Source organism: Lasiosphaeria miniovina, assembly GCF_030549165.1.
Source record: "Lasiosphaeria miniovina strain SMH2392-1A chromosome Unknown B0T26scaffold_5, whole genome shotgun sequence".
NCBI classification, from domain to species: Eukaryota; Fungi; Ascomycota; class Sordariomycetes; order Sordariales; family Lasiosphaeriaceae; genus Lasiosphaeria; species Lasiosphaeria miniovina.
In genome coordinates this window covers 3,052,964-3,075,746 of record NW_026848224.1, presented here as the reverse complement: position 1 = coordinate 3,075,746, position 22,783 = coordinate 3,052,964, and the positions used below count along the sequence as shown (strand labels likewise).

The window sequence follows — 22,783 nt, the reverse complement described above, 5'->3', positions numbered from 1 at the left end:
AAAAAGCGTCAGGGAGACACATCAAGCCCTAATTGATTTTCCCAGCTAATGTAGAATCAACAGTCCATGGTCGCTGACACACCAGCCAGCTTCCTCACCCTACCCAGCGAACTTCGAAACGGGATATATGAGCTGATACTACTGCACCACGAGCCTATCGTTCCTTGGGCAGAATACGGTCGACAACAGAAGTTTGCGCCTGGGCTGCTTCGAGCGAACAAGTTCATCCACGGCGAAGCCAGCCCGCTATTTTACGGCCAGAATCGATTCAGTTTCATCAGGACCACCCCCGAGGAAATAGCTTCATTCCTTGACCAAATTGGTAGCAGAAATGCAGGCTATATTCGACATATCCTCATCGACTTCCCAGAGTTCCTCTATCTAGACCCTGGTGATATCACTCTCGAGGAGGACAGCGTCGACATCCTCGCAAACATTTGGAACCGGTGCACCAACTTGAGCACGCTTACGACGTCCCTATACAGCACAAGTGCCATGGAGTCTAGGCTTGACAACTTGGAACATAACACAGTCAGTAATGAGGTGTTAAAGCTGGTCGATAATCACTTTAGAGCAATTTCATCGCTACAAGAGATCGTTGTTGAGGTGTATGAAGAGGCCCCGAGTGATCATATCAGAGGGAGAATGAAGAGTCATGGATGGACAATCAGCACAACAGAAAATGTGGAAGAGGAGGACTGGAGTAGGAATTTAAGTGACTTTGATGATGATTATGATGATGACTATGGCGATGATGATAGCTACGATGATTACGACATTGACGATGATAGCGACTTCTGGAGAAGGGCGGCTGACTGAGTTCAACGTACTGTATGTATTGGAGTTCTTTCTAGTTTGACAAAGAAAACTTCCATCTCGTAATTGGCCGGCCTCTTCGCGAGCCTGCCTCTATTATTACATCTGTGCCACTAGGGCCATCCATGGTGTTGGCGCAGTTTCGTCCTCCGCAATCGGTATTGCGTTCATCTGTGCCAACCTGGCCTTTGGTTCCGGCGCGTATATCTCCGCAGGACTCTTGCGCTTCTAGCCACGTTTTACCTTGCCCGCGCTAGTTTTCTTAGCCTCAAGTATAGCTACTTTCTTAGCCTCCTCTGCAGCCTTTTTAGCGTCTCTCGCAGCCTTCTTAGCTTCTTTCGCGATCTCTTTCGTAGCACGATCGGCTCGCGCCTTCTCGAGGTCCTCATAGCTCATCACTCTCGCGGTCCCTAGTATTTCCGGCTTGGTCGAACGGCGAACTTTGGCCTCGTTGTTTATTTGGAACAAGAATTGGTTGTGTTCCTGAAGGAGAGCACGCTCAGCAAAGGAAAGTTGGGCAGCGTTTGTAAGCTTCTGTACATGCCTCTCAAGGCCCTGTCTGCTCGTCTCATCAAGCATATGAGCATCCTGTTTAATCAGATTATGTAGCGACGTAACGGCTTCTGCTGACACTGGCGTCAGGGGCGTTTGCGGTACGTGGTCTTGCGCACAGGAATCCATCTCGTTGATTTTCGGAACGGCTAGTTCAGCAGGGGGCTTCGGTGTATCACTGAGTACCCTGTCTGGGTTGAAGGGGAACAAACCCGCTTTGGCCCATCCGGCTCGTATGTTCCTGGACGTGAGTGCTCTTTCCCTGGCAGGACTGTACAAATAGATAAAATGCTCCTTGCCGACTGTTCCTACACCTCCTCGCTCTAGTTGTTCGACCTGGTCACGATATGCTGCCTTTAGTGGGCCAAAAACCGAGATGTCACAGGGCTGGAGCTTGTGGGAGGTGTGGGAAGGAATGCGACACAAGGTGATGTTGTTTTCGAAACAGAACTCCAAGATCTCCAGGGTTTCGTGTGTCCCGAAGCCGTCGCATATCAGTACACGTGGTTTCTGGTTAGCCAGTTCTCTAGTTTGGGGGTCAAACACAAGCTTAAGCCACTGTAAACTGATGAATGAGTCGGCGTATCCACTATCAGAGTACGTATAATGCCATCCAGGAGTGGGGTGCGTGGTCCAGTTGGCTCGGTGGGTTGCTGCTGGCCCGATTATCATAGGGTTCAGATACCTACCGTCGGCACTCACGCATTCGATGGCAGTCACCGTCGTGCGCTTGACACGCGCACCTCTGTAGCTTCGCTTGCTATCCTTTCCCACTATGACTTTGACAGAGTTGAGCTTGGAAAGCATGACTCCAGTCTCGTCCATATTATACACATTCTCTTGAAGCACGGCAGGATCATGGAGTAGCTTTCCAATCACCTCGAACCAGTGCACAACCTTATTGTAAATGTCGTAGCGGTTCCAGTCCAGGGCCACACTCTTACTCGCTTTGAGTTCTGGATGGCGTTTGTAGAAGAACTGAGGCCAGTTCCTTCCGGGTGGCTTGTTTGGTCTGTCAGGCGGCTGGCGCCGCTGGGCAAGACTGAAGGCTATCGACCCGATATATTTTATTCGAACGGAACGCCCAAGAGTATCCTGTTGTACCAAGAACTTAACGAGGGCTTTTTCCTCCCACGGTTTGAGATAACGTTGGCTTTGAGCCTTCTCTTCGATCGACCGTCGTCCGCGTGCACGGTGCTGGAGGGTGGTGCGAGGGACATCGCCATGATCTGCTAGGGTACAGAATGATTTAGTCACGCCAGGGGGAGCTCCTCGCGCCAGTACCTGGGTAGCTTTGTCCATAGTGACGTTGATCTATTGTGGTGATAAGGAGTGGAAATACGAGCGAAGGGAAATGAAGCGAGTGCGGGAGCCCAAGTCGCGGTCTGGGTGGTGGGAATGAGCCAGACCCTGAACGGGGCTCCATTTCTGGACCTGTCTATTTTTAGATCCATCCACTCTTAGGTCCAAGGGCTCTTGAACCCATCCATTTTGAATTCTCGAGTCCTCGTTTCGTCGAAACTGAGGTTGACACTGCAAGAATCTTACAGCTTTGTGCGACTTCGGGGAAAGTGCAAAGGGTCATGCGTTCAATCGCCGATGCTGCGGGTGGCGCTGGATCGTCAGAGCATAACGTGCGCTAGCAGGGCCATTTCAGGGGGTTCCTCCGGTATAGTTCCAACCTACCCCTCAATTGCTGCCTCAGGCATCAAAACAACGTTCGTTTCTGCCACATTTCACCGCCCTTGAATTCGGCTAGATCCCGCCCCACTGCTAGCACGGAAAAAATAATGCCCGCTGCCACCGAAACCCCTCGCTTCCAAACTTCTCTCCCAGTACCCTAATTGCTTGACAAGATCCCTCGAACTTGATGTCCTTACCATTGACCAACGAAAACGAGGAAATATCGCGAAATTGTTCATTCGTTCCACCGGAAAAGATAAAATGTCGATTAGCAGAGAGTATGTTTAGTTTGAATGTGTGTTGCTGCTTTGCACATTGGGAGTATGATTGAGGGGCATCGAAGTCTGAGTTGCGGGGTAAGGCGGTCAAGGGTGGCAGAACGAAACAGCCGATCAGCTTTAAACAGAAATGCAAAGCTGAGATTGCTCTAAAGTCAAAGTACCTAGCATTTGGCTCGCCACGCAGGGTGGCTCGTAACACAGTGACGTACGTTAGTCCTTTCGCGAATTGCATTCGTTTTAGACCCTCGCACTTCAATAGCGGTTGTTCTAACTGCCAATACTCATCCCGCGCGGCGACTTGCTCATTTGTACCCGGCCACAAAGATAAGGACACAAAGGGCCTGCCTAGTATTAGCAGTACTAAGAAACGACCGCGCTTGAGCCAGTCGAGGATGACCCTTTCGTTAAAAGAAAACGAGTCAGAAGAAGCAGCGAACGACTTCTACCGCTCGCAAATCGACCTATGACGATAATGACGTGAAGGATGAGGATAGCGATGATATAGTCGAACACTGTCGTACTTGCATCGTTCCCCTGGAGTTCCTCAACAGCTGGGAGTTAAAACAACTTCGTGTAGAGATTAATACTGAGCTCTCGCGTCAAGTTCGCTAGATGCTCGTTTGGTACTCGGGTGTACGGGTCGTATACACCTTTCCATTAGTCCGTACTTGGTGTTTATATAGCGCATTTCTCAATAATGGGGCATTTATATAGACGGTAAGATACCTAGGGCAAATTGCGGCGTTCCCGGACCTGTTTCTTTGGCGTACAAGCAGCCCGGCTTTCACCTGCGGGCCGGTGTTATACTTGTATAACCGTCTTTCACGGATTTTATACGGCTATCTAGAGATTCACAGCATTTATATGCTCATAGTACTTACCCGCCCTAGGTAGTCGTACGTTAGTAAGGAAAACAATTACTGTCACGAAGGAGAGGATTCGACTGGCATAACACGCAGTATAACCGTAACATGTATTGTGGAATCTAAAGCTAAGGAAGGAGAAGGAAGGTGTTGCGGGGATCTAGGTATGGTGCGGACCACGCTCCAGCGCTACGTCATTGACACCACCACGGCACCTGCCGTGACAACTACGTTAATTTAATTTAGTTATATAGGTCGTAATATTTAAATTCTTTTACTATAACGTTAAGTAATAACACGTACGTAGTATTAATATATATTCAGCAGGTTAACAACTCGTATAGCAGGGTAGACTATTAATAGTTGAAAATCAAGACAGTAGGGTCAATGCAGAGGCAGCAGGGTGCGCGTACAATAACTAATAAGGTAACAGGTCAATGGAATGTAGCAGAATAGGTGTGCAGTATGAGGGGGGTCTATTATGATTGTTGTAATGTGGTGAACAAGCGAGTACGATAAATGACAAAGCGTGACCCCCCTGGGGTCAAAATAGTAAAATGCTGTCTCAATCTTGGTCTTGGCTGACTTGGCCCTATAGTATGCCGTAGGTATGACTTTTTCGCAGAATCGGGGCCCAGAATGCTAACCCCAGAATTGGTTTTCTGGAAAACAGCACGGACCCTTCAGAACGGCTAATTCCGCCCTGATGTGGGGATTCGGCCGTTCCTTTCCAGACCGACTTTCTGAGCGACTTTCTGACTTGTTGATCTTTTTACCCAAAGCTAGAAAAAGGGAAGCTATCGCCGGAATGCTGTTAATCCGCGCCGAACCCCCTCTCTTACGCGCGGGGGTATCACGCTAGTGTCTTGGAGATACGGCTAGAGGCCAATCTTGGTGTATTTTATACTACGAATGTCCCTTTCGTTATCTTCGATTATTATCCCTAGCGATGATGATAATGTAAGGGAGACGGTATGCCCGCCGTTGTCACGAAGAAGTGGTTGGTGTTTTTGGTCTTCCTAGCGAGCTCAAATACTGGTAAGTATGCTCTGCCCTGGAGAATCTCTGGTTTCCTCCAAGGAGGATTGGAACGGCCTTGCTAAGAAAATGGCTGCAAATACAGTTCCAACCGTACCTGACTTTGAGGATGTTATCTTCCTGAACCTGGCAGACGAAGCCTTCGTGGCCCGCATACCTCCGGCCCCCCCGCATCGCCCGGCTCTTGCTCCCTCACCGGCTCCGGCTCCCTCGACAGCTCCCTCGACAGCTCCCTCGATAGCTCCTTCCTCGGCTCCTTCCCTGGCTCCTTCCCCGGCTCCGGTGCCTACCAAGCGAAAAGCCCTGAAGAAGAAGGCGCCGAAGGAACCGTCGAAGGAAGCTCCATACCAATGGTCCGATGCACAGGAGAAGCTACTCCTTGACGTGTTACGCTGTGCCGGGGATACCGGGATAAAGGGACAGGGTGGTTATAAGAAGCAGGTATATAAACAAGTTGTTATTGGGCTTCAAGCAGCTACACCGGGGCTTCGCCTTTCGGCTGAGCAGGTCGCCAGTAAGGTCGAATACTTCAAGAAGTGGCGGGCGTGGATGGTTTTGGTGGAAAATTCGGGCTTCGGGTTCGACCGGTAACCGGCCTACATACTGCGCCAGACGGTGTCTGGGATGCCCTCATCAAGGTTAGTCATTTCCTTCCTAGGTAGGAAGGGAAACAACTAATCATCGATCTATAGGAAAATAAAGAAGTCTACCAATTCCGGTATAGGACTCTCCCGCATCGTGAACTAATGGAGCAGGTCTTCCGAGACGATCGCAGGGCCAACGGACATGCAGCTCTAACGCTTGGGCAACTGTTAACTGCTAATAGGGTCCCTGTAGACCCTACGTTGTTGGTGATCTCTGACGACGACGACGAGGAACTCCCTGTACTGCACATGTACGTAACGGTCAGAAGCGGTCCTCATCCTCATCAGGCCCGAAAAGGAAGAAAAGAAAGAGTCAGGGCGATATATTGCTTGAAAGTATACAGACTCTCACGTCAACCTTTGCGCAAGAGCCTGTTACCGGCGAGTGGCTAGAAAAGGCAATGAAAATCTTCAACGAAGACTGGTATGCACTGCTTTCTCCTGAGGTGGCCGAAAAAGCTCAACGACAGTGGGAAGATTCGGAAATGAAGGCGAAGCGCTTTTGTTTAGTAAAGAAGGAAGCCCGGGAGATATATTTTGTTCATCTAGGTCATATTTCCAAGGGCATCGAGGGTGTGGATGTTGAAGATGATATATCTGGTGAAATGTAGTGTTTCTGGCTATCTATTTTACTAGGCTTCACCGCGCTCAACAAGATATATATAGTAATCCACCTACATCTCCCGAACGATCCTGTCACGAAGTAGGCTCATCGCGCCGTCGGCACTGCCGGCTAGTTCGCTCTTGTCAAATACGTTCTCGCCGGGGTCATCCTGTTCATTGTTTTCGGGCTCCCAATCGGCCCAGTCTTCGTCATCGAAGTCCCCATACCCCAGCAGTCAGTTAAGTAGGGCGACCATGGCATATATGATCTTGACCTATACATCAACCTAGAAGACAGGCTTCTGCGTATGGATTCGAAAGGTTCGCTTTAGCCGCCCCATTACCCTCTCTACTGTCACCCTCAACTGACTATGACGTAGATTCCAAAGCTCCCCATAATTCGCAGGGCGTAGGCCTGCCCGGGCACTCTCCTGAAGGTGGTACCGGACGCCACGATAAGGCACAAAGAGTTTTTGACTACTATCATAACCTGCGTCGGCGAGGTAATAGCAGCCATTCGGAAGAATAATCCCGCGAACAAGGGCATTCGTAAACACACGACCGTCATTCGTAGAGCCCTCCCACCCGGGCATTATATATACAATGCGGTCTTCGAAGTCACATGCGACTAGCACGTTGGTCGAGAGAGAGCCCTTTCTATTTCTCCAAGCCTGTTGGTCTTCGTATGTAACCCTTACATCGAGCTGTGTGCCGTCGATCGCGCCTAGGCAGTTGGAAAAGTATGGGTAGTAGATTGGGTTGGACTCGATTTTCCGTGGTGTTGTTGGCTCGGGTAGTCTGATCTTTCGGCTCGCAAGAACAAGGGTAATGGAAAGTACCTCGTGGAAGACCCTTTTCCTAGGTAAGTAAGGTCCCTTAGAGGTCACTTTGCTAAGCGGGTAACTAACCTGTGAATAGTGCTCAAGCTATGGCCAACCAGGCAACCGGTTAAGCGGCGGGTAATACCTTGTGATACCCCCACCAGGAAAATGAGGACCTTTTCTTCAAGACCTACGTGCCGCGAGGCCCGCAGGGTTGTGTTATGCCTCAACCAGGTAACCAAAGCGAAGAAGGTAGACACTCGAATACGAATAAGACCGAATAATCGCTCTGCATGGCCGTGAAGCAGGTCATGCGTGACAAAGTGACCCTCCAGTATATCGAGATTTACCGGCATGTAGGGGTTCCGAGGCATGGCCAGGGCGAGGACAAGCAATACACATAGCCGCAGGCGTCTCATGCGTTGCAGCCTCCTTCGTGACGCACTTTAGAGGGCGTTGTAGGGCATCGTATTGTCAACAAGCAGGGCGGGCAGTCAGGGCAGTGCGAGCAGTCAGGGCAGTACGGGCAGTCAGGGTAGTCAACTGGCGATGTGGTATTTTGGTGTTGCATTCAACAGTCGAATACCCCTCAGGGGCACGTGTTTACGTACGTGTGCCCTAGATTGTACGGATTCTGGGCTTTTCTGGACCCGAATAGGTCCAAGCAAATTCTGGGTTTTTCTGGCGCCAACAGGCCATTTCTATTGGATTGCCATTGCTTGTGGCTAGTTTTCCGGAAAACAGATTTTTGGCGCGATTCTGGGCCAGGAACGTTCTGGGGCGAAACAATCGCTCGGCAGAATTCAATCCCTAGGAAGTTCCTGAGCCGGGATTCCTGGGAAAAGATCATACCGTAAAGAGAGACAGAGAAACAGAGACGAGACTGGAACCTGGGTACCTAGCCAGATTCCGAAGGGGAACCAGCCATTGAAGAAGGTGGAGAAGACAAAAAAATGAAGCCAGACACACCTATCCAAGCATCTGAAACTAGTTGTATGTTCATTTCTTTTTTTGATCTTTTATTTTACTTCTAATTACACTGAAGAACCTCCACCCTCCCCCTCCCCCTCCTCCCTCAGAGGCTTTTCTTTTGCACATATTTTCGCTGAAAGGGGCCGAGAAATTCCCCGGCAGAGCACGGAAAAAAAAATAAAGGAAGGGAGCGGTGGGTCTGGCTGTCTCCTCCAAGGAATGGAATGAGACTCCTCTGGCTGGAATGCCGGTGATGTCATTTTTACTTTTCTGGAGGAGGTCCCAGGTTTGCGGCAAGTACCGCGCCACCCCCAAGTTTGTGTTGCATACCGCAGCATTATTAGACCGCGGCCGGTCAGTTTGTTGGTATTTAAGAGGGTGCCTGCTCGCTGCCATGTTGGTCGGTCGGCCACAAGCGGGAAGTCCCCTTCGTGGAGACCTCGGCCGGCTACTGGAAGTTTGCCTGAGAAATGAGAAGGGAATCGGTTACTGCCAGGGACGGCTACGAAGGTTACGGAAGCGAGAGAGCGTGGTGCTTGAAACGGAATCCGTGCTAGGGTACCATGGGAAAAGACTGCAGGTTGGGGACTAATTATTCGTTTGCAGACCGTCATGTACTTACCTGGCTCTAGACTAATTACCAGCCATGAGGCAAACTCCCATTACCAGCAGCCCTGAGTCTACCAAGACCAAGAGTTCCTGGTTCTAACGGATAGACGTCTAGATTTTATTCTTTCTTTTACTTTGAAAATCCGCGCAAAAGCTCCCGTTGTCCATCTTAGCCCGCGTCACGGACACCCACCACCACCACCACTAACATGGACAAACAACACCTTCTCACCGGCCACACGATCCGGTCCTGGGGGCGCAGACCACGGCTGCCCCTACCAGGCTCTGCCCCCCAGCACAGGCAACATGGAGGCCGGGTCGCCGCCCGGCAACAGCAAATTGTTTGCGGGGCGAGACTTGCCGTCGATAGAGGAAGACGACGAGGAGGGAGAGGAAGAAGAAGAAGACATGCTCTCGTCGCTGTAGTGGGACTAGCATTAGCAGCTGCAACACCAAGACCAACAGCAGAAGGATCAGCTTCCAGGACAGGGCAAGCGCAACAACAACGGCCGGCAGCGCGGCCGCCGCCGTCTCTGGTGACTGCTAGCCGCGAACCTACTCAGCGCGCTCGCCGGCGCGGCCATCGGCCGGTGGAGCTGGGAGGCAGGCGGCGGCGGGCTGGATGCCGTGTGCGGCGCGCATACTTCTCAGTACTGTAGGTCTGGTGCTATGTTCTCCGTTCCATATTTGCGTTTTCCGTCACTCATTATCAGCCCTCCCCCTATTCTGTAAACACGCGTGTTCGTCCTGACGCAGTGGCACAACAGCACCCATTCTGAACGACGTCGGCATCAAGTACGGCTACCGCGACTTCAACGGGTCGTTCCTCAAGGAGAACGTCTACCGGCTGCCGGGGTCGGCGGCAGTGGACGCGGCGTGGGACGCGCTGGGGGTGAACTGTAAGCCAGCCTCTATCGAACATAGCGCCTCGCACTCCTACTGCATGTAACAAGACCTGACTAGCTGACATGCGTACCGCCGGGCTCCCTGTTCACAGACCGGCCGGGACTTATCGCGCGGGACGAGGGGCTCCGGAGCGGGCCCACGCCGGCGCATGTGCAACGGGCGGACAAGTACGGCGGCGGCTTTTTCGTCAACGTCGAGGGTCTGCATCACCTGAACTGTCTGGTGAGTAACCACGAGGCTATGCCATGCAATTTTACCGGCATTGTTTTGTCTTGTCCTTCTTTGCTGCCGCCGTTGTGTCCACGAGATGCTAACTTGACGGGCATAACAGAATCTCGTCCGCAAGGCCCTGTTCTACAACTACGACTACTATAAGGCGCTCGGACGGCACGCGTTTGCGAACGGCAACCACATTGTCCAGCTGCATGTCTGTACGTATATTTCTCTGGCTTCCTGTTAAAATGTGCTCACACCCACACTCGTCGGCCACGACATGAAGGCCTCCCTCTCGTTGTGCACGGACAGAGGGAGAGGTGTGAGTGGCACGATGGGCAGAACCGTCTTGAGAACAGAACCGCTGACGAGGTTGACGCGCCTCCTGAAATAAAATAGCGCACTGCCTTGACACCATCCGGCAGGTCTTGATGTGTCACGTCGAAACGGCTGTGCTGGGCTAGGTGTGGTACGGCAGCAAGGAGCAGCTAGGCGCGTTCCCTGACTTTAACACGCGGCACAGGTGCAAGAACTACGACGACGTCCGCAAGTGGGCCGAGGCGCGGCAGGTGAGTTGAGATAGAGGGAGACAGAGGGAGATAGAGGGAGACAGAGGGAGACAGAGGGAGTCAGGGAGACGAGGGAGCCCATCCCAACGGGATGGTCGACGCTGGCGAGACAGAGCTGACCACGCTACGCTGCCTCGCAGGAACCTCCGGCCGACGCACTACCGGATGATTACACGGCGGTGCCTGCTGACGACGACGTTTTGCCCGAGACACCGTGACACAGGGGCAGACGGATCATAACAGCCGCTGAGTTCTGTCTCGAGGGGGAGTCTGCGGATAAACCGGCTACCTTACTTAGGTACTTTGGCCGTCGACGTGGTCTTGTTTGAGTCCTTTGAGAAGCGCGAGATGCGCTGATGGCCGTGGACCTCTGCCGGAGGGAGAGCCGAGGGACATTGCTGAGAGGGGGAATACCATATCCGGCTTGGATGTAATTGCCTCGTGTATTGCATAGGTACCTGGCTAGGTAAGCAATTACATTGGCATTTGATGCAGGCCAATCGTCGGCGACCAGCCCGAGAGACGAAACGGATTGTGCTTACCGCTCTGATAAAGACTAAAGACTAATTACTCCCGTCGGTAGCTATGGTAATTATCCGCGAGATCCCCGCCAAAAACAACACAGCCCGACAGCTTCGTCGTCAAGTGTTTTGTCAGGGTCAGGGTCAAGGGTCGCTTAGACGGAAGAAGCGATGGAAGACGCCATGGAAGCCGGAACACTGGGCGTGCGCGGCGGTTGTTGGGGCGGGGGAGGGGGAAGGTCGTTTGGGCGGTGTGGTGGACACGGTGCGGTGCGACTCGATGCTGACGGGACACTGTCCAGTGTCGCGCACGCCCAGCCTTCTGCCTGCCCTGTCGCTCCAGGTGCGGTGAACAGGAGGTGGGGAAGGCCTAAAATAAGCAATCCTCCGTGCGCAACGGGCCAGCGACACGACATGTTCCTTCTCTCGGTAGTGTAACCCTCTCGTGTTCCTTAGCCGGAGAAGACTGCTCTGGAAAAGCGCAGAATGAAAATAAAAGTGGAAATTGGGGGAGAAGAAGAGGGAGGCCGCCAGGTAGGTGTAGGGTCCCTCCATGTTCATGTTCCCTTCTGGGTCGGTGCACCGTGATTAGACTGAGAAGAATCCAGCGAGCCTGTGTGAGATGTGAATGGAAACATATCACAGCCTGGCGTCGCTGCACGGGACGGCAGAGGCCCTCCAATTGGGCGTCGGGTGCTTCCTTTCGTGGTCTGACCAACACCGGGCATGCACAGTGCTCGCAAATGTTGGGATGAGCTCAAATTGGGAATCTGCCATCCTCTTTCGAGTCGTTTTGGGGGTGCGAGTATCCGTACCTAAGGTACCTAACCGGACAGTACTCAATAGCAGCTATGGCACGTCCCGGGCTAAGATTGTACCGAGCGGAAGAGGGGACATGATGAACAAACAACATGCCTATTCCGTCAAGTCGTTGGGGGGTTGGCAATCGCGGGGAGTCGATGTTTCGGGCAAGGTCCGATCTCGCAGTGGCCATTTCCAGGCCTCTTTGCGCGGCGGGCGTGTGCAGCAACCGTCGGGAACGTCAAATTGCCTGCCCCGCTGCCGCTTGCCGCGGCCGCGGCCGCTGCTGCTGCATCCGATCAAGATAGCAATCGCATGTAGGTACGTACTGTACCTGTTCGATTCTGTAAGAGTATGGAATGGAACGGCTGAAGATCTCCGAAAGAATAAAAGAACAAAACCCAAAAGCAGAAAAGGGGGAGATAAGGGGAGGGGGCGCGATAAGCCCAGCTGCGGGAGAGGCAGGATGGCCCGCATCCGCAAAAATAGATGGCTTCCCGTACCGTACTGTACAGCACAGTGCCTAAGCCCCATCACGAGTCGAATCGAGGGGACGCGATTGGCGACGACATTTGGGGGTCTCGATCGCCATTACCTTCCATTTCTTTAATTTCCAATTGGCAATCTCTAACACGAGAGAGAAAACTTGCCGCAACAGCGCCGCGATTGCGCCGCCGACTTCATCAATGCACCCACTCTCGTCTGTTGCTGCCGGGCAAACAAGATCTACCTGGGCGCACACAGACGTTAAAGTAGCGAGAGGAATGAAAGGAACATGTACTCGTAATCCGTACAAGAGAGGAAAATGATTGTTTCACGCTTGGGCCCGGCCCGCCACCTGCGCGTCGCACCTTTCCGACGGGAGCCAACCCAGCGCCAGGCCAGTGCGAGTTCGTTTTGCTGTGCGTGCGGCGCAACAACAAGAAAAGGGAGGGCTGGCCACCGGGCTGATTATTAGGTACCGAAGATACCTATGATTATTATCGTAGTGCCTTCCGCAGCGGGCTCGCTCGTCGTTGTTGGTTGGGCGTTGGCGTTGGTCAGACCGACGTTTGGCATTTTGGGTTTGGAAACGCGTATGGTAATTAATCCCACGCCGCGCCCCGTCACAACCTCTGAATTTATTTTGCGGGCACTAGACACAGTGGGCAGTTTTTAGTGCCAGCGCTTCTTCCATCCCCAACCCTAACCCCAGCTGCTCATTCGGTGCATTCATGCAAACCAGGGCAGCAAACAGCCGGGGAAAAGGGGCAGCCAGACCAAGGACATTTTTTGGGGAGTGGAGGAGCCAGCGACGGAACAAAACAAAAACAAATCGCTTACGAATAGAGTCGAGATAGCGATATTTATTTTTGCCCCAGCAGTATGCAGGCAGGCCCGTTCCTTCCGGCGACAGACATGTACATTCAATACTTCAAAGGTCATCGCGCACTATAGGGTCGCAATATAGCATCATCGCGGCGCGAAGCGAAGCGATGCACACGCATACACACACCCTCTCTGAGACCGTCCCAAAAATTTGTGGCTTGCATCCATCCCCATTTCGTCCTTGTTGGGGATGCAAACACGCGCACTTCTCGATTGACGTCGCCGCCTCCCCGTTTTTCGTTCCGTACCCCATCACAATCGCGTTACACGGCCCCAATTTCGCACGCCATTCAATCTGTCAATCACATACAAGAAAAGTATTAGGAGGGCGAAGCGGAAGGCAACGAGGCAAAAAAAAGACATAATATTTTTGTTATATCCTGTTAGAAATAATTACCAAAGCCCCGTGTGGCCGGAAGCGTGCCAAAATAAAAGGCAGCATGGGTGAAACGATGCAATAAAAAGCTATAACAACTAAAAGTAATTGACAAGCAGCCGCCAGAGTTATATAAACGTGTTAAAATGATGATGGAAAGTAGAAAATAAAAATTTAAAAAACGAAAAACACCCGAGTTGATGCTTTAAACGTTCTCTCTCCAATTTTAACCTCCGGGCACGGCGAAATTAATTCACCGCGTTGCCATGTCTTTAAAAGATGCTGTTGCCGATGCCGATGCTGTAGTTGCTGCTTTAAATGTTATTGCTGATGAGAAAGATCCTGCCATGTCGGCCGTTGACCGACGACCGCCTTTGACCGCCGACCCAACGACTGACTGCCGTTAAAAAGAGATATAAAAGATCGAAATTAAAACCACCTTATGAAGGTGTACTGTTCGGTTGTCTATAAAAGAAGTAGCCGGCCGGGAACCCCCAATGATCCAGTTGTGCGCGAGTGCCCTCCATGTCCCAAAGATGTGTCCAAAAGGTGCGGATGTGTTCGTGTGTTTGTGTAGAGGAGCGTAAAAAAGGAGACATCAAGGAAAATTAAATCCGCAAAACCCAAACCCATCAGGCCATCCATATCCGACACAAGGAAATAAAGGTCCGGGTCATCTTTTAAAAATTTCTCCTCTCTCGAGGGAATGAATGTGAGACAACAGTTTGGGTGTTCCCTTTCTGCTCCGAAAGAACCGGCATGCGCGCGCGAGGGGGTGAGAAAGGGTTAAACCAATGCTTGCAAGGGGCCCCATCCAAACAACCAACCAGTACACCTGAAAGTGCCAGCGCGGGCGACACTACTCGGGCACCAGCACGGAGAGCTGGTAGGTCTCGCCCTCCTTGATGTTCGTGACGCGTGCCTCGGGCAGGATCCGGTTGCCGTGCTTGACAGTGACTTGGGCCACGTCAGCGCGCCGAATGTCGAGCTGGAACGTGGCGCCGCGGAATAGGCGCGTGACCTTGATGGCGCTCCACGAGCTCGGCAGCTGCGGGTTGATGACGAGACCCTCTGGGTCGCCGCGCAGGCCGCAGAGGCCCTCGACGAAGCAGCGGTACGCCCACGAGACGGTGCCCGTGTTGAACAGCTGGCTGGACCGCCCGGCCGTGCGCGGGAACTCCTTCCACGCACCACGGTAGTAGTTGGGGATGTAGATGGGCAGTTGTCCGCGCTGGCGGTAGTCGGCATCGCTGGGCCCGGGCAGCAGCTGGCGCAGTAGCGTGTACGCCCTGTCCTGCTGGCCGCCGAGCTCATACAGGCTGTAGATGTAGAAGACGCCGGCATGGTTGTAGACGGCACCGTTCTCAGCCGAGCCGATGGCCTTTTGCGTCACGCGCCCGACGTCTTCGCGCATCTTGGTGTAGGGCGGGGCAAACATGAGAACGCCATACGGCGTGCTGAGCTGCGAGTCGACCTGCGGCAGCATCTTCTCGATTTGCGCCGAGCTCGCCGCGCCGCTGAGCATGGCCCACGTCTGGGGGTTGAGCCAGATGCGGCCCTCGGGGTCCTTCTTGATGCCAAAGACGACGTCGTCATCAGTGATGCCACGGGCAAACCAATCCCCGTCCCACAAGTGCTCGTTGACAGCATCGTTGCACTCTTGGGCACCGGCGCTGTAGATCTTGGCAAGGTCGGGCCGGCCTTCCTTTTCGCAGACGGTGGACCACAGGTTCAGAGCATATGCAGTCGCAAGCGTCAGCCACCCCGACACACCGCGGCCCTTGTAGCCAACCATGTTCATGGGATCGCACCAATCACCCTGGGCAATGTAGCTGAGGCCACGGTCGTCGCGCGCCCGGAGCAACCAGTCCATGGCCCGGCTGAAGCGTTCAAAGACGGTGAAAGAGTCACCATTGGGGGTGCGGACACGCTCCTTGAGCAGGCCATAGTCGCCCGTCTCGGCGAGATAGACATCGAGAGTCACGGGCAGCCACACGCAGTGATCAGTGTGGGGGATCTGGTTGATGTACTTGAGCTCGGCGCCCTCGGACAGCAAGATGCCGTCCGGCATGGAGCCATTAGCCTCCTGCTGGGCGACGGCAGTCAGGAACGCGCGGCGGGCAACATCTGGCTTGATGTAGTTCATGCCCATGTTGTCCTGCAGGTAGTTACGCGTCTGCGGGTCCGTGGTCAGGCGGTTGACATCTCCGTGGTAGTACACCTGGCGCGGGAGCCAGTTGTTGACGAAGTTGTCCAGGTCCTTGTCGGGCGTCTCGATGCGCAGGCAGCCGCGCCCGCGGTCCTGGTACGCGGCGTACTCGGCAGCAGTGCGGGCAAAAGCGGCCTTGCTCAGGTAGCGGTCACGCATGGAGCGGACCTCGGCCTCGTCGTAGGCGGGACCAAACATGAAGCGGTACTCACGCTCGTCACCGGCATTGAGCGAAAGGCGGTACTGCACAGCAGCCGTGGGGGTCTCATAGCGCGCATCTCCGCAGCTCAGGCCGGGCTGCTGCAGGCCCGACGGGTTGTGAAGCCCGCCCTCGCCCTCAAACGTCTGCTGGTTGGCCTCCCACGAGTCGGGCCGCGTCTCGCAGATGAAGTACGTCTTATCCTTGATGTACTTGTTCTTGAAGTACTCGGACGCTTTCTGGTACGGCGTGACGCTGCTGGCGACGACGCCGACGAGGTCCTCGCTCCACTCGGCCGACTGGTTCATCCACGACATGAATCCGATGGGGAAGTACGGCGTCACACTGACCCGGCGCGGACGGCCCGACAGGTTGGTCAACTTGATGGTCCACAGCTCGGCGACGTCGTGCGTCGGCAGGCCCATGACCATCTCGACGCGGAGGCCGTTCTGCTCCACCGCCCACGCGACGTCACTCTTGCCCACCGAGAAGACATAACGGTCGGCCTGCGAGCGGACGGGCTCGTAGGGCGCCGAGAACAACTGACCCGTCTCCTCATCCTTGATATAGACGAACCGGCCGGGGTGGTGGGCGTAGTAGTTCTGCTCGGGCTGCATGAACGTCTTGGCCTCGATGTTGGGCGCGTGGGCGTACTTTGCCGGCTCGGGCTGCATGAATTGCGCTGTTGCGAAGCCGCGGCAGGTGATCTGGATCATCATCTGCTGGTTCCACAGGAAGCCCGCGGCTTTGGGCATCACGGTCGGACTGGTCAGCTCATAACGGTCCCCATTGTGCGTGGGCCGCAACATGGTCGCTTCTTTCCGCATCTTGAATGTAGTACTGCTCGCGGCGGATCCAGCTTGGAGGTGTGTTGTGTTTGCGTAGGGTAGGGCGGCTTGTAGCGGGTGGTGGTGCTGCAGTGGGTTCAGTTGGCGCGGACGTAGGCAGAGACGGACGGCAGTGTCAGGGCCAGCGGCTGCGAGAAAAGACGGGCTGGGAAAGACGTGTTTTTATTTTTATTCTTAAACGGTGTCTCTTTTATTTTGAGGTTTTTTTTTTCTTCTTTTCTTTTCTTTTCTTTTTTTATTTTTTTCTTTAAAAAAAAGAAGGAAAGAAAAAGAAAGTAAAGGAAAAGGAAACCCGAAACCTCTTAGGTCAAGGGCATGGGGGAAGGGGCTGGCGGACAGCGGGAGACTTTTGGGGGGGATGTGCTTCGAGGGCAGCTGGGTCCCGGGTCGATGGGTTTTGGGTCAACTGGAAATTGGGAATCGTGATTGCGAATTCGCAGCAGGGCGAGGCAGACAGCCAACGTCATGGCCCGTGGGCCGTGGCCCAGGGGGCGAGGTCGCCCACGCCCGACTCAGCTGACCATATCCCGTCCCAACATTTCCGCGCCTGCAGGGGCTTGACCGGGAGAATTAGTTGCATAAAATAACTCACCGCTCCTTCACTTGGCACAAGCACGGGATCTAGCAGATCTTGGCCGCACAGTCTGACACGGATCAAGGAATGCCCGCCCCGGCCGGAACCAAGAAAGCACTGTGTGCGGCTGGCGCTGTGCGGTGCTTTGCGGTGCTGTGCGGTGCTGTGCGGTGCTGTGCGCCCGGCTGGCAGTGGCTGGCAAATGTAATACTAGTCATAGTGGCCCAGCCACCCTGAGACTAATTAGAACACGAAGACGGGCAGAGGGTGTGCCGGGTGTCCAGGCGAGTGCTGACGCTGGCGGCGGGCGCTGCTGGGCTGTTGAGGGACGCCCCGTCTCGGACGTTCAATTGTGGAACCGCCGAACAATTGCCATATTAATTCGACGCTGGTAGCTCTCCCTGCGGATGCAAAATGTGGCCTCCGCCAGCCAGCCCTTCCTGACAGCTTATTCATGGGGCTTGCCCATTTTGAGTTGGGGCTGCTGCTACTGGTGCTGGTGCTGGTGCTGAGCCCGAGCCCCCACGCTTTGCCCACGCGGGGGGCCAGCAAATCGAAGCATTTCCAAACAAATCGCTTCGGGCCTGCCCACGTTGAGGCATCCTTTCAATGCGCTCAGATGTGGCCCTCATGGAGGTTTTTTTTTTTTTTTTTTTTTTTTTTTGCTCTTTTCCCGGGGCAATTAATTGGGTTTTCTCCCTGTTTTTTGTTTTTTTTTTGCCTGTCAGCAGAACGTTGAAATGCCAAATGCCCCTGTCCGTTTTTAGCTCGTCCTGTGGTCAGATGATTGTGGGAAAATGCAGCCTAGACGCCCAGACAGCCACTGCAACTCGGTCAGCATCGAAAGGCCCCGAGCTCCTCCTGCCGGAGCGCACTAGACCCAGTGAAGAAAAGGCGGAGAAGCCGGGCCAAGATTCCATGGAATTCCCCAGATCGCCAGATATATTGTTCGATCAACCGCGGCCCCTCCTCTCGAGGTGTCGAGATTGAACGGCCTTTCCAAATGAAACGCGGTAGAATAATCCGGGTTTTTCAGCCATGCAATGACATCACTACTTGCTCCTCGCTTGCGACAGCCGGCATGTCTAAATTTGGAGAACATGCAGGTAATCTGCACCGACATGAGTAAAGCCTGGCTGTACCGCTTTCTTGCCGAGTCCCCAGCAATCGACGAGGCCTCCTGCCGAGCCTGAGGCCAAAGGGTTTCCCTTTCGAGGTGCCGACAGACTCTCCGTGGCTAGAGGCTGTTTCCGTATGTACGAGCTGCTATTCGGGCGGGTATTAAGGTGTGTGGTGACACGGTAAAAGGGGTTCGACCGGTCCAGGCACGGTCATTGTCACCCCACAGCACCGCCGCCGATCCGAACGGTTGGAGCGACACCGGCACACACCCGCCATTACTTCCCCACATAAGCCCTCTTGGCGTTCGATAGGTTGCTCCGCCAGTGGAGTCCCGGGGAGGGGAGGAGGGTTTGATGCTCGCGGTTGGGGACTTGCTTGGGGGTGGCCGGGAAGTACTTACGCTAATGACACAGCGCATCGACCTATCGCAAAAAGCAACCGCCCGGCTGGGTCACAAGATCTCGAGCACGGCCATGGCATGCCTCGAACCGATCCCAGACCACATCACCTGACTAACAGATTCGACATTAGTGGCTAGGACGCAGGTTTTCATGAGGTTTAGACTCGGGAGGATTGCCGAGTAATGGAGTCCACATTATCCGTGCCGTCTGGAACGAAGCCAGAACTGAGAAGAGCTTGAGCCGAAAGGGGCAGAGGCCAGAGCCGAGTAAAGGGAGGAAATCGCGCACAAAGGTCGGTGTGTGACGGGAGGCGGAGAAGGCGGAGGGCTAACTGGGTTGCCTCGACCGAAGACGAAACAATCGCTTTACCCCTTCCCGCTCAGGCTATATCCTTTTCATGTCGTGAGACACACCACAAAAGAACGTACCTCTATTGCACGACGTCGGTTGGGAGATGTTCCATGCAATGTGCCGATAATGGGCTCCTTGTCCGCTCCTCGAACATGAATAGGTCATCTGATTTGGGATGCCTCCCAGTGGTCTTGTCACAGACCTCGTCGGGCCGCTGATGCTATTTTGGATTACCGAAAGGCTGGCCGTGCACCAGAACCCATCAACCTATCTCTTTTTGGCGGTGGCGGTGCTTGACAGCGGGCGAGAAACGTGATCTCGTGAGCGCAAAGCTGCTCATCACGCACGACCCGGACCAGTAATGTTAAGCATCGGTTTCTGAGAAAAGTTCTCAAAATTCGGCTCCAGAGGCGGAAGAGGGGTCCGGCAAAATCAGCCCAGAGTTCCCGGCGTAACCGTAACAATAATCCCACCTATCAGCCCGGGTCTCTCCCATCGTTAACAATCGTGCTTGTTTATTCGATGTTTTGCCACACTTGGCCACTAGCTGTGTGATAAGCAAGTGAAAAGTTGGTACGCTAGGGTTTAGGCAAGCAAGACCCTTGCTTGAGCGGCCAATACTGATATCCGGGATGGCTCTGCTTGCGAGGCACCTTGCATTGTTTAAGAGCGCAACACGTCCCCGTGGAAAGTAGGATCGTTCCTTAGAATGCGACTGTCGATACTCTTTCCTGATTTCTTTGGGCAGTCCTTGCAAGGCGATATATCCTAGGACAGGATCTTTATTGGTCCGACTGACATCCCAAGGGGCGGCTCTCGTCTCACTCGGCGAGAACCGAGTAACTCGGGACTCGGTGACACAAGTATCACATCAGCGTTGTGGTCTTGGTGGGTGTTGTCAGTCTCCAGGCCAAGGGCAAGAGTTAACGGTCACTAACCATTGAATATTGTAGGCTACATAACTGCCATCGAACCCGCCATGTTTTAGTTCCAACAGGTGCAAGCGAACACTTGTTGATTGCTCAAACATGTACCTGAAACTTGGCCATTCTTTGGTTCCTCGTGCTCGAACTCCGATAAAGGGGCGAATTGGTTGCCTCTCCCGTATAGCAGTGGATACGGGCTAGGTTCGTATCTCAAATTTCATGATCCTCAATCCAGCGAGGTTTGCACGCCACGACAAAACGGTGGACCCCGCATGGAGCAATATGTCACCCCATCCTGCATGCATGTAGGCCAGACACGTATACGGGGGGGCGACGCCAACCCTGGAGCCTTGGCAACCGGCAGAATCGGGCAGGTCGGCAATATCAACTACTCAAGTGCCTGCTAAGAAACAGCGTTTATTGTGGATCGGCATGCTTGCCGATACTCTGGGTCCTCCTCCGAGGTATTGCACTCCGATGCTCGAGGGATGGAGTCTCGGAGTCAGCCAGGTTGATGTGGCAACTTCGCACAAACATTGGATCTTGGACCGAGCAGCAAACTGCGGTAAGTAAGATCAGGTTGACCGACTTTTGAGGGTCCGTTATGGCCCCCGGAGCACCCGCTCCTGTGCAGGAAAATGTGGGGTGGCAGAGTCCGGATCCTTCTGAGTGAAGTCGCGGGTTAGTGCGTGGGGGGGTGTGGGTGCAACCACGCCCGAGGTCTGGAGAAGAGCGAGGTCACCAGACCCAAAGGAGCGGCATTTCCGGGCTCTCAAGCGTGGCGTGGCGTTATTTTCTCTCTTGTTGAGCATCGGAACGGGGGATTTGGGAGGAAATGGCGCACGATTTTAAAACAATCTTTGAGAAAAGACAAAGTTGCCATCAACGAGTCACGACACCCCGCGGTGATGAGACATTCCACCATGATGTCCCGCAAATGGGGTAACTCGATGTTTTGAGCATGAAAAGAGATGGGAGAGTTCTGAACGGGTGCCGTCGTGCTGAATCTGGCAATTCCCAAGAGATGCATCGACGTGAGGCCCTGCCTTGCCCGCCAGCAAATGGAGGGCATGGTCCACGCAAGGTTCGTACTCCGTGATATTCGGAAGAGGCCGTGCTGTTGCTGCCAGCAAATCCAAAGTCCACAAGCAGCGTTCACTGCGCCAAGCGCATATCGAGGAAGAGACGTTTGGCGACCGCACGCTGTGGCAGAGGATGCCCGCCCATTTCCTCTCCTTGTTGGGAGGATGGATGTTGTAATTAGATCGCTGAGCTCATCGTCCGCCGTTAATCTGCCAATCTAGCTCTGCCATTCAACAACGGATCGACTTTCGAGGGCCAAGGGTGGCATGTTTGGAGAGTTTCGGCCCGAAACTTTCGGGGCGAGGTTAGGAAAGCCGAATTTTTGTGCTCGGCGGTGATCGCTCGTACTCAACGACAGATTGAAGCCGGATGTTGCGAAATGGCAAGGTCAGTCGATGCTGTGGCAACTCTATCAGATTAGTGAAACATCCAAGCGACCAACAAGAAGACCGAGCAGTTTCAGGTACCGATTGCCTCTCCTTGGGGGTTGAGTCTGGTGTTTGCAGGTCGAGAACGGCGAAGAGCGTGTGGCAGTTGCAGATTAATTTGACGATCTGCTCTGTTCGTAACTGTTTGGCAAACCACAAAAACCAATCAAGGAAGTCCAGGGTGTGGATGAAAAGGATAGCAAATAGAGTGGACGGAATCAGCCGGGGAAAGATGTTCCCCAACTAAAGCCCAGTCCCATTCCTTCAGGCATTGGCCAAGGCACCCAATTCAGTTATGACAACGACAGTAGTACCTGCCGAAAGGATTGGAAGCTGGGTGGGTCCAAATCCCTTGATCTTAGAAGAGGAAGGAGCGTTTGCCGACTTGCGCGGGCTGGGCTTTCAGCGTACCAGGACAGCCGAAAAAGGAAGGGGCGGTAGAGAATGATCCGAGATGGTACCAAGACTGGTCAGGGAACCAAGACTGGTCAGGGAGCCAAGATTGGTCAGGGAACCAAGACTGGTCAGGGAACCAAGACTGGTCAAGGAACCAAGACTAGCCAGAGAACAAGCCCGTCGTCCGCTAAAGTAAAAACCCGACAGAAATTCTGGAAGGCGCAAGTGGAGCCGCCAGTCCCAGACCAACGGGCGACCGTTAAGAGCTGCAATAATTGCCGTCCTTGGGCCACAATGTTCTCAAGAGCTGCTTTATTACACACGACAGCATGGCTCTGTGATCATCAAGAGAGAAATTTCCGCGCCATTCCTAAGTCATGATATCTCTAACTCTTCCATTCTTATCCATGATTTAACTAAGACGTGGGCCCTTAAAATGAACAGTCGTTCAGAGTCCCCCAGACCGTCTTGCAGAATTAAGACGCATCATGTCCAATTTTAAAATTACACGAAGCAAAGTTTCACAGGGCCAGTTTGTGGAGCAAAAAGCTCGATCCCAAATGACAGGGTTCAAAAGGAAATACGTCATGTCACTCTTTGGAATTCCGAT

At 53.6% G+C, this 22,783-nt stretch overlaps 6 protein-coding genes across 6 annotated transcripts; 4 read left to right on the top strand and 2 right to left on the bottom strand.

The window, feature by feature from the left end:
- Positions 1–87: 87 nt before the first annotated feature.
- On the top strand, positions 88–603 carry B0T26DRAFT_629105 (uncharacterized protein; the record flags this gene model as incomplete). Its single annotated transcript, XM_060436241.1, has 1 exon — positions 88–603. A coding segment is annotated over one exon (516 nt), but the record flags the coding sequence as incomplete, so codon positions are not given.
- A 312-nt stretch (positions 604–915) lies between these two features.
- B0T26DRAFT_626908 (uncharacterized protein) lies at positions 916–1,611 on the bottom strand (the record flags this gene model as incomplete). Its single annotated transcript, XM_060436194.1, is given in 2 exon segments — positions 916–1,044; positions 1,060–1,611. Coding segments are annotated over 2 exon segments (681 nt in total), but the record flags the coding sequence as incomplete, so codon positions are not given.
- A 3,359-nt stretch (positions 1,612–4,970) lies between these two features.
- On the top strand, positions 4,971–6,305 carry B0T26DRAFT_717069 (uncharacterized protein). Its single transcript, XM_060442311.1, has 3 exons — positions 4,971–5,233; positions 5,319–5,871; positions 5,926–6,305. The coding sequence occupies exons 1-2, from the start codon at positions 5,170–5,172 to the stop codon at positions 5,822–5,824; spliced, it is 570 nt and encodes a 189-aa protein (XP_060294630.1). The 5' UTR covers positions 4,971–5,169; the 3' UTR covers positions 5,825–5,871; positions 5,926–6,305.
- A 2,883-nt stretch (positions 6,306–9,188) lies between these two features.
- B0T26DRAFT_753430 (uncharacterized protein) lies at positions 9,189–10,788 on the top strand (the record flags this gene model as incomplete). The annotated part of the gene is made up of 7 exons (XM_060445679.1): positions 9,189–9,307; positions 9,446–9,537; positions 9,650–9,781; positions 9,880–10,010; positions 10,120–10,215; positions 10,466–10,570; positions 10,711–10,788. 7 exons carry the CDS (start codon positions 9,189–9,191, stop codon positions 10,786–10,788), a joined length of 753 nt encoding a protein of 250 aa, XP_060294629.1.
- A 793-nt stretch (positions 10,789–11,581) lies between these two features.
- B0T26DRAFT_361670 (uncharacterized protein) lies at positions 11,582–12,684 on the top strand. Its single transcript, XM_060434606.1, has one exon. The coding sequence runs from the start codon at positions 11,720–11,722 to the stop codon at positions 12,500–12,502; it is 783 nt and encodes a 260-aa protein (XP_060294628.1). The 5' UTR covers positions 11,582–11,719; the 3' UTR covers positions 12,503–12,684.
- Positions 12,685–14,495: 1,811 nt separating this feature from the next.
- On the bottom strand, positions 14,496–16,871 carry B0T26DRAFT_677654 (Six-hairpin glycosidase-like protein; the record flags this gene model as incomplete). Its single annotated transcript, XM_060440128.1, has 1 exon — positions 14,496–16,871. One exon carries the CDS (start codon positions 16,869–16,871, stop codon positions 14,496–14,498), a length of 2,376 nt encoding a protein of 791 aa, XP_060294627.1.
- Positions 16,872–22,783: the final 5,912 nt, after the last annotated feature.

Bases quoted from the DNA above. Each gene is read 5' to 3' on its own strand.
- B0T26DRAFT_361670 (XM_060434606.1), top strand. From the start codon at position 11,720: ATGGAAACATATCACAGCCTGGCGTCGCTGCACGGGACGGCAGAGGCC.
- B0T26DRAFT_717069 (XM_060442311.1), top strand. From the start codon at position 5,170: ATGCCCGCCGTTGTCACGAAGAAGTGGTTGGTGTTTTTGGTCTTCCTA. The intron at 5,234-5,318 runs GTAAGTATGCTC...CTGCAAATACAG, and splicing joins CCTAGCGAGCTCAAATACTG to TTCCAACCGTACCTGACTTT.